This window comes from Pteropus medius, unplaced genomic scaffold (assembly GCF_902729225.1).
Source record: "Pteropus medius unplaced genomic scaffold, Ma_sr-lr_union100, whole genome shotgun sequence".
Taxonomy (NCBI): Eukaryota; Metazoa; Chordata; class Mammalia; order Chiroptera; family Pteropodidae; genus Pteropus; species Pteropus medius.
The window spans coordinates 1-10,992 of NW_024348188.1; the positions used below are offsets into that span (position 1 = coordinate 1).

At 43.5% G+C, this 10,992-nt stretch overlaps 1 protein-coding gene across 1 annotated transcript; it reads left to right on the forward strand.

The window, feature by feature from the left end:
• The first annotated feature begins 9,102 nt into the window (after window positions 1-9,102).
• Window positions 9,103-10,652, forward strand: LOC120615945 (germ cell-less protein-like 1). Its single transcript, XM_039879115.1, has one exon. It carries the CDS (start codon window positions 9,141-9,143, stop codon window positions 10,650-10,652), a length of 1,512 nt encoding a protein of 503 aa, XP_039735049.1. The 5' UTR covers window positions 9,103-9,140.
• The last annotated feature ends 340 nt before the right edge of the window (window positions 10,653-10,992 follow it).

Sequence of the window (10,992 nt, forward strand, 5' to 3'; positions counted from 1 at the left end):
AGCTATTCTGCATCCCCAGCTGAATTAGTTGAGGTACTTTAAACATATTTCTATTTTTAATGCAAAAACGAAGACGATCTTACATTGCTGCGTGATGTTACTCACCTGAGTGGTCATTTTCTCAATAAATCATTTCGTGATGATTTCTTCTGTTATCACTGTTGTCTGATTTTTTAAAGCCTGCCAGCACATAATTGTACTGAGGCAGCCCATTCAGTCCTTTTTTTTCCCCCAGAACCAGGTTTAGCAAACATCATACCTGTTGTTCTTTCCACAAGTCACAAATTTAAGACTAATTCTGGGCTTACGGATTGAACTTCTCAGGATATTCTAAAGGGTTAGAAGACACGGAGAGGGAAGAAGTGTTCCCATCATTTTTCTTTTTCATCCTCTTCCCCGGTCATGCCATTTGAGCAAAAGGTCTGGAGGGAGGGCCCATCTACCCACGCTTACTGCTTAGGTACTCGATGAGGTAAAACACACAAAAAAACTGAGCAAAACACAATGACAAGCCCAAGAAAGTTTGTCTCCCTCGTAACAGAATTTGCCTCCTCTGTATTTCTTTTATCTTTCAATAGAATCCGTCTAATACCGTTTAAGTATTTAAAAGAAGATGGATGTGAGGGGCTAGGGGGTGGAGGAAATGTGGAGATGTGGTTCAAAAGATACAAACTTTCAGTTATAAGATGAATCAGTTCCAGGGACCTAATGTACAAGCATGGTGACTGTAGCTAACACTGTTTTGTATACTCGAAAGTTGCTGTGAAAGTCCAGCTTTAATGTTCTCAGACTGACAATAAACAAAATAGTAATTATCTGAGGCTTCTGTTCAAGGTGGCGGAGTAGGTAAATGCTGTGATTGACTCCTCTCACAACCACATCAAAATTGCAACTAAACTACAGAATCGCCTGAAGTCTAGCTGAACAGAAGTCCTACAACTGGAGATATGCAGAAGAGGCTACCTCAAGACTGAATATTGTATGCCAACTCTATTTGAGAAAAATAAAAATAGTTTTAAAAGTTTTTTAAATGCACTTGTCATGCTAATTTTAAAACGAACAGATATGTATTTTTCCTAGAGAAACGGTTTTTGGTTTTTTGGGTTTTTTTTTTTGCATAAATGTAAACTATTTTCACCATAAGTTTTGAGTGATTCTTTTGGTTTCCAGAAACTAAAATATTAAACATGTTTATCCACCTTCCCCGCCCCCAAATGGTAATTTTGTGAGGTGTAGGATGTGCTAATTATCCCTGTCTTGGTAAACATTTCACAATAAATACATGCATCAAACCACCACATCATGCATCTAAAATTTACACATTATATGTCGATTATATCTCAATAAAGGTGGGAAAAAGGAAAAAAACATAAAAATTGGCATGGAAGTAGGTATAATAGTTCTGCATGTCTCTGGGGCTGAAGAGAAACATTAGGTCCATAGATTCCATCTGTCTTCCTGGTTGAGTCCATCCAGGGGGCCTGTGGAGGATTCCTGGAAGGCTGAGCAAGTGCGGTTCTGCTAACTTCTGGCCCTGTCCCATCAAACAGAGAAGCTCCAACCTTCCTGTCCTGGTTTTCACTGAACATATAGTAGGGTCGGTGGATAGGTGGCAGGGGTTGGATTTGGGGGAGAAGTGGGCAATTAACAAGTGTGAAGCAAATGGGGGGGTCTTTAAAACCTCATTTTGCGAATTAAGGAAATTGGATTAACAATAGCAAAATCAAAGTACTTTTCTTGTTTTAATGCTGAGGCATATTAAACCACGGTACAGACTAGCATAAGAGATTTGAAGAGTGACTATTCAATCATTCAGTATGGCCAAATATCCTCGATCAATTGGAGCAGAAATGGTAGTGATTACTCGTTCTCAAAAATATTTGAGGGCTCACTTGCGCCAGTCTGTCAGGAGCTAGGAGTTGTATCATGGTGAAGAGGATGGTCTTTTCTCTCAAGGAGTCCACAGTCTTGTGGAGAGTGAGACAAAACTGGCAATGACTACACAATGGAGTGAGTGCTCTGCTGAAAGAGGAAACACAGGTGACCCAGATGATGGTAGGGTTGGCTCTGGGTTAAAGGAAACACTACTTAAGTACTTGAATTTAAAATTATATCTTGGAGTTCCAGTCAAAGTGGTGAAGTAGATGGACTCTGTATTTACCTCCTCCCATGACCACATTAAAATTGCAACTAAATTATAGAACAATTGCCCAAAAGAACCATCTGGGGACTAGCTGACCAGAAGTCCTATTACTAAGGATATGAAGAAGCAGCCACGTCGAAACTGGTAGGAGGGGCAGAGATGCAAAATGTGCTGGCCTCACACCCAGGTGTGGCAGTTGAGAATCGGGAGGGATATCTCAGCTACAGAAGTCCTCCCTGAGGAGGGAAGGGTCTTATTCCTTCATCAGGCTCCCCAGGCCAGATCACCAGTTCTGGGAAGAGGAGCCCCCACATCCTCTGGCAATAAAATCAGCAGGAATTCCATCAGTCCTGGTGAGGCAGAAGGCTGCTGGAAACCCAAGCATCCTCTTAAAGGACCTGGCACAGTATATCTCACTCCCAGACACTCACCCCGGGCTCCAGTGGATAGATGGCAGCTCGAGAGGTGCCAGAAACATACAGGGAGAGACCTGTATGAGAGCTGTGTTACTTCAAGGTGAGGGCTGGAGGGACAGCGGCTACTGTCCCTGTGCTGAGCCGTCCCCCTACACGACCAAATTGGAATCTGCACTGGCCTGGTGAACTCCACTTGCTCCACCCTGGTGACTCTCTGAGACCTTGACCCGCTCAATTTGCATTCGCCCTGAGGCTCTTTCGGCAGCAGGTAGCTGGCATTGGCCCACACTGCAGTCTTTCTCGGACAGCTCTTGAGGGTCTGTGGGCCCCAGGCAGGCAGCAGCTGGACTCTCTGTGTCTTGTGCCTTTTGCTGAGTGGCCCTAGGCTCAGCACCGGTGCCAAATCTGAATCTGCATTAACCTGGTGAACACCACTCACCTCACCCTGGTGACTCCCTGGGACCCTGCCTCACCCAACACATATACTGCCAAAGGATCTTTCAGAAGCAGAGCCTTACGGGCAGGAGGCATGTAGCAGCAGGGCTATATGCTGAGCTGTCCTAGGCCCAGCACTGGTGGCAGCCAGCCTCGGGTCTCACCGTGGCTCCTCTCACGTGCCTCCACGTCCAGCATAGGCAGCGATTAGCCACAGATCACTTTGTAGTTCCTACCAGGTAGCCCTGGGGTGATCACAGGGAACGGCTGACCTTTGCCTGCATGGGAGCCCCTCCCAAGAGGCCCCCCAAACCATATACCTGGCGGTCAGCTATAGGCCACACAATTAGCTCCACTAGCAGCACACCTAAAGGGCGGTATTGGCAGGCACCAGAGTCCACTAGAGTGAATCTGGCTTCATGGGTCAGCCCCTGTGCAGCAGCTTATATGCTGTGGTCATGGTCATCCTCACAGCCAGACAGCCTGAGGGTCAATCACACCCACTGACATGTCAATAGCAATCAAGGCTCAACTACAACAGGAGAGCACACACGACCCACATGAGAGACACTCCTGGAGCACCCGGCTCAGGTGATCAAGGAGACTGGGCCACGCAGGCCACCTACTACATAAGGCTACTCTGCCAAGCCTGGGAGGCCTAGCAGAGCTACCTAATACATAGAAACAAACACAGAGAGGAAGCCAAAATGAGGAGACAAAGAAACATGTCCCAAATAAAAGAATGAGAGAATACTTCAGGAAAAAGGACTAAACGAAATGGAGGCAAGTAATCTGCCAAATACAGAGTTCAAAACACTGGTTAATTTGCAATGACATGGATGGACCTAGAGATTATTATGCTGAGTGGAATAAGTCAGAAAGAAAAAGATAAATACCATATGATTTCACTTACATGTGGAATCTAAGGAAAGGAACAAACTAATCAAAAACAGGCTCACAAATACAGTGGACAATTTGGTGATGGACAGAGGGGAGGGGGCTTTGGAGGTCTAGGAAAATGAGGTGAAAGGTTAAAGAAATACAAATTAGTAGTTGATAGATGGTCACGGGGATGGGGAGCACGGCATAGGGAATGTAATTAGCATTAATATATTGGCTAGGTGGAAAACCAGAAGAGGGAAGGAGCAATTAGAGAGATCATCTTATAAACTATATAAATGTCTAACCAATGTACTGTATACTTGAAACTATTTAAAATAAAATTTAAAAAAAAACTAAAAAAAAAAAAACCCTGCAAAACAAAACAAAATAAAACAAAACGAAAAAACACTGCTTATAAGGATACTCAAGGAACATAGTAAAAACTTCAGCAAAGAGCTAGTAAACATAAAGAAAAAAGATGTAGAAACCATAAAAAATATAACCAGTCAGAAATGAAGAATTCATTAGAGGGAATCAACAGCAGATTAGATGAAGCAGAGAATCGAATCAGTGCTTTGGAAGACAAGGCAGCAGCAAACACCAATCAAAGTAGCCCCACAGAAAGTTAAAACTGAGGATAGTTTATGGGACTTCTGGGACTACATCAAGCACAACAACATCTGTATCATAGGAATATAAGAAAGAGAAGAAAGAAAGCAAGGCATCCAAATTGGGAATGAAGAAGTCAAATTGGGAATGAAGAATTCAAACATCACTTTTTGCAAATGATATGATTCTCTATATAGAACTCTAAAGACTCTACTAAAAAGTATTAGAAACAATAAATAAACACAGTAAACTGTAAAGATGGAAAATCAATGTACAGAAATCCATAGTATTACTATACATTAACAATGAATTTTCAGAAGAAGAAATGAAAAAAAAAATCCCGTGGCAATTGCAACAAAAAAGAATAAAATACCTAAGAATAAATTTAACGAAGCATGAGAAGCGAGCTATACAATGAAAACTCGAAGACATTATTAAAAGAAATGGAAGAAGACACAAAGAAACGAAAAGATATTCAATGTTCATGGGTTGGAAGGATCAACATAGCTGAAATGGCCTTATTACCCAAAGCAGTATACCGATTTAACACAATCCCCATCAAAATCCCAGTGGCATTTTTAAAAGAAAAAGAACAAAGAATCATCAGATTTGTATGGAAGCACAAAATATCCTGAATAGCCAAAGCAATCCTGAGAAAAAAGACATGGTCAGAGATATCACTCGGCCTGACTTCAAATTATACTGTAAAGCAACAATAATCAAAGCAGCATGTACTGGCAGAAAACAGACACACAGACCAATGGAACAAAATTGAGAGCCCAGAAATAAACCACCATATATATGGGCAAATAATTTTCAGCTGAGGAGCCAAAAACACAGAAAAGAAAGTCTCTTCAGTAAATGGTGCTGGGAAAATTGGAAAGCCACATGCTAAAGAATGAAACTAGACTGCGATCTGTCACCATACAACAAAATTAACTCAAAATGGATCAAAAACCCAAATATAAGACTGAAACAATAAATTGCGTAGAAGAAAACAGGTACTAAACTCACAGACCTTGGTTTTACAATGGATTTTATGAATTTGACCTCAAAGGCAAGGAAAATAAAAGCAAAAATAAATGACCCTATATCAAACTAAAAAGCTTCTGCACAGCAAAAGAAACCATCGACAAGACTAAGGGGCAAACAACTGAAGGGGAGAAGAATTTTGCAAACAAGGCCTCCGATAAGAGCCTAATATCCAAAATATACAAAGAACTCATACAACTCAACAACAACAACAACAACAAAAACAAACAATCTAATTAAAAACTGGGCAAGGGACCTGAACAGACGCTTAACCCAAGAAGACATACAAATGGCCAACAGACATCTGAAAAGATGCTCAGCTTCACTAGCTATTAGGGAAATGCAAATCAAAACCACAATGAGATACCACCTCACACCTGTTAAAATGTGATCATCAACAGGACGAGCAATAACAAGTGTTGGAGAGGTTGTGGGGGAAAAGGAACCCTCACACACTGCTGGTGGGAATGTAAATGGGTACTGCCACTATGGAAAACAGTATGGAGGTTTCTCAAAAAGTTAAGAATAGAATTACCATATGACCCATCAATCTTTCTTTGGGGAACCCAAAAGATTTGAAAACATTTATCTGTAAAGATATAAGCACCCTGATGTTCGCTGCAGCATTATCCACGGTGGACAAGACATGGAAACACCCAAAGTACCCTTTGATAGATGGCTGGATAAAGAAAATGTGGTACATATGTACAATGGAATATTACTCAGCCATAAGAAAAGATGAAATATTGCCATTTGCGACAACTTTGATGGATCTTGAGATTATCATGCTAAGCGAAATAAGTCAGACAGAAAAAGTTGAGAACCATATGATTTCGCTCATGTGGGATAAAAAAAAGCTGAAGGCAACAAAGGAACAAGGCAAACAAACAGAGACTCATGGACACGGACAACAGTTTAGTGGTTAACAGAGGGAAGTGGGGAGGGAGGAGGTAGATAAGCATAAAGGAGGTCAAATATATGGTGATGGAAGGAAATTTAACATTGGGTGGTGAACACAGAATACAATGTACACCTAACATATTATTGAATTTTACACTTGAAACCTACATTTTATTAACCAGTGTCACCTTAATGAATTTCATAAAAACAGAAAACAAAAAACAAAAAACAAAAAACCAAAAAACAAAACAGAAAGCAAGGGATTGAGAAATAATGGATGAAAACTTTCCTAACCTGGTGAAGGAAGTAGACATACAAGTCCAGGAAGGACAGAGAGTCTCAAACAAATGGACCCAAAGAGGCTCACAGCAAGACACATAATATGCCAGCTGTTAATGACAAAGAAAGAGTCTTTTTATGCTCTTTTTAATTAATTAATTTATTTTTAATATATATTTATTTTTGATTATGATTGGCATACAATATTATATTATTTTCAGGCATACAGTATAGTGATTAGGCATTTATATAACTTACAAAGCAATCACCTCGATAAATCTAGTACCCATCTGACATCAAGCATAGTTATAACAATGTTATTGACTATATTACTTATGTTATACTTCATATCCCCATGACTATTTTGCAACTACCAATTTGTACTTAATCCCTTCTCCTTTTTCACCCACCCCTCAAACACCCTCCCATTTGGCAACCATCGAAATTTTCTCTGTATCTATGAGTTTATTTCTGTTTTATTTGTTTATTTTGTTGTTTAGATTCCACATGTAAGTGAAACCATATGGCATTTTTCTTACTCTGGCTGACTTTCTCCACTCAGCAAAATATCCTCTAGACCCATCCATGTTGCTACAGATGGCAAGATTTCATTCTTTTTTTTTTTTGATGGCTGAGTAATATTCCACTGTATATATGTAGCACTCCTTCTTTATTCAATCATCCATTGATGGACACCCAGGTTGCCATCATATCTTGGCTATTGTAAATAATGCAGCAATGAACACATGGGCTTACATGTCCCTTCGAAGTAGGGTTTTGAATTTCTTTGGATAAATACCCAGAAGTGGAATTACTGGGTCTTTTTTTTCTTTAATCTCTTGTTATTATCCTTTGTTTAAAGTCTACTTTGTTGGGTGTAACCATTGCTACCCCAGCTTTTTGTTTGTTTATTTCCATTTCCATGAAATATCTTTTTCCATCCCTTTACTTTTAGTCTATGTCGTTTTATTTGAAATGAGTCCTTGTAGGTAGCATATGTAAGGGGCTTGTTTTCTTATCCACTGAGCCACCCTATGTATTTTGATTGGAGCAATAAATACATTTACATTTAAAGTAACCGTCGATAGTTATGCAGTTACCGCCATTTCATTATTCATATTTTTGATCTTTTTTTTTTCCTTCTGCTTTTTAAGTCTCTCTAACATTTCCGGTAATACTGGTTTTGTATTGATGAACTCCTTTTGCCTTTTCTTGTCTGGGAAGCTCTTTATCTGTCCTTGGATTCTAAATGATAGCCTCACTGGGTAGAGTAATCTTGGTTGTGGGTCCTTGCTTTTCATCACTGAATATTTCATGCCATTCCCTTCTGTCCTGCAAAATGTCTGTTGAGAAATCAGCATGGGGTGTGAACACACTGTCAACTTCTGGGGGTGGCTGGGCATTGCATTACTCTCTGGCTCCAGCACCTCCTACAGTGTCCAGCACACAGTACATGTTTAATTAGCCTGTCGAGTAAAGGGACCTTAAAAAGCCAATATACATCACACTGTAAAAACTAAGACTAAATGAGAGTGAAGTTAATCTGAATCATGGAATCTGGGGGAACTAAATGTTATTTGATGTTAGTACGTGAAACAGCATGGATTATCTGTTACCATAGCGTGGGCCTGCCTTCATGGTTAAGGACGCTTTAGCACATTAAGTACGTGCAAATGGGTGCAGATTTGGTAGATATGAAAATTTGAGGCCACTATATTGTTTTCTCTTACCTGGGTTACCAGTTTCCTTGCAACTCGGTCTTAAGAGTTCATCTGCTCAACAAACCTTTTGCTCATGCATTCTGCAAGTCCATTTATGTTGGCATTCATTTGAAGAAGCTTCGCTGGACATGTGAGGCCAATCTTGAGAGACTGTACAAGACAGGAGGTTAAGAACATAGTCAAAGAGACCACAGAGCTTGATTCTGAGTGCCAGGTCTACAATTTACTAGGTGGATGACCTTGAACCAGTCATTTAACCTCTCTGTGTCTCAGTTTCCTCATCTACACAAGGGGAATAATAATGATGATGATAGCACCTATCTCCTGGGTCACTATGATGATTAATCGAGTTAATGCATGTGAAACACTTAGCACAGTGCCTGGCACGAAGTAAGTCCTATGTAAGTAGCTTTTATTCATTTTTGTTGTTGTCGTTGTTGTTGTTGTTGTTATGTACAATTGCTATAGTTGTGACATCTGTTGGGGGGGAGCCCCAGAACAATCATCCCTGGAGGGAAAGGTGCACAGAGTGGTCCTCATGGTGGGGCGTGCCCTTTTCCCGCGGGGGCGGGGCCGGACGGGGTGTGGCTTAGCGCGGCGTCCTAGGTGACGTCAGAAAAGGCGTCAGCCGTACCCATAAGCACTCTGGGCTGAGCTAATGCCCGGGGAAGTTGCACGTTGAGAGCGAACGTGTCCGTTGCGCCCTTGAAGTACATACAGGCCATGGGAGCACTAAGCAGTCGCATGCCGTGGCTTTGGGAGAGGCGTGCTCCACAGCAGCCAGGTGCCGTTGGGATTGGGGAGGAAGAGGAGGTGGAGGCAGCCATGGCAGCGGTCGGCGAGGTGGAGGAGGAGAGGGAAGAGGCCGTACCCACCACCAGTCAGGGCGGCCTCAAGCGGAAGACAGGCTCAGGGGGGCCTCACGAAAAAGAGCCCCACCGGAAGCGCGCCAAAGACAGTTCAGAGTCTGCTTACGAGGCACTCTTCACGAGGGGAGAAGGCAGCGATGTGCAGATCTGTGCACTGGGGGAGGCGTGGAACTTACACAGGGTCTACTTGTGCCAGTCAGGTTACTTCGCTAGCATGTTCAGTGGTGCTTGGAGGGAAACAACTATGAATACTATAGAGTTGCAGATTCCTGACGAGAACATTGATCGTGAGGCACTGCACGAGGCTTTAGGCTCCCTGTACCAAGACTCCGTGTTCATCCCACCCAGCCGAGTCATCTGCATCCTGGCCGCAGCCAGCATGCTGCAGCTGGACGAGCTGATTCAGCAGTGCGGGGAGGTCATGAAGGAGACTGTCAGCGCCCAGACCGTGTGCAGCTACTACTACTCTGCTGAGAGCTATGGCCTCCCAAACATCAGGACCATGTGCTTCCAGTGGCTGCTGGACAACCTGATGACCCAGCGTAGTGAGCACCTATTGCGAGAAGTCAGTCTGGATCTCATGAAAGAGCTCATCGCCTCTTCAGAGCTCTTGGTGATGGAGGTGGAGATGGACGTGTACACCAAGCTGAAAAAGTGGTTGTTTCTGCAGTTGCAGCCGACATGGAGCGGCCCTCACAGAGCCTTATTGTCCGATGCCAACTTGTGGTTTGCCAGGTCCAAGAGGGAGTCAGAGGACACCCCTTTCCTGGAGACCCAGGAAGGCAGAGCCTTCGTGCCAGTGTTCCAGCAGCTGCGGCTGGCCTACATAATCTGTGACCTGCGGTCAGCACGCACCATTGACCGGGATGCGCTGATCCCGGCCTCATGGCTGGCCCCAGTGTACAAAGAGCAGTGGCTTGCCCTCCTACGGGCTGAGCAAAACAGGGAGCTCGGGCCTGTTGACCTCAACGTGACCGACCTCCAGGAGAGCAGCATGCGGTGCGGGGGCCAGCTCCGCAGGGATGAGAAATGCAGCTGGCGGTGGGCTGGCTTCAACTTCGGCTGGGATCTGGTTGTGCACTACACCAACCGGCGTATCATTTTCCGGCGCAGCGTGTTGAACAAGCCCTGCGGCCTCGGGGTCAGCTTACTCTGGCAGAGAAAGATCGCGTTCCGCCTGCGCCTGGCTTCCTTGGACGGGGCTGGAAGAGCCGTTTTCAGAAAAGACACAGAATACCAGGTGCTTGCCCTGAGAAAGGATCAAGAGCTAGAGGTAATGAACCTGGAGAACGAAGATGTGGTCTTCCCCATATATGTGGCCTGTAATTTCCTGTACCTCCCCAGAGAAGGGCGCTGCCCAGAGTGAGGACCCAAGCAAAAGCTCGGATAGCTGAGCAGCTCTTCCCTGGGCACAGGGATGGCCAACTTTCTGGAGATGCCAGCTCCCTCTGTGGGGTCAGCTGGCCTTGCCCATCTCTGGTGACCAACTCTGTCAGAGGCCTTGTTGAACTGTGCCTCATAACAGTTGAGACTGTTTGCCCATGCATATGAAGAAGGCACTAAAATTTTAAAGCCCCCAAGCACCTCCAGAACTCATTCATGCTGTTAATGTGGCAACCTGTCCTCCTGGTTTACCATACATGGACCCCCGCATTATTTCTTGGAAGACAAAGACCAGTTGACTAGAGAGAAACAGCTTATCTACT

Coding starts and splice junctions, on each gene's coding strand:
- LOC120615945 (XM_039879115.1), top strand. CDS start 9,141: ATGGGAGCACTAAGCAGTCGCATGCCGTGGCTTTGGGAGAGGCGTGCT.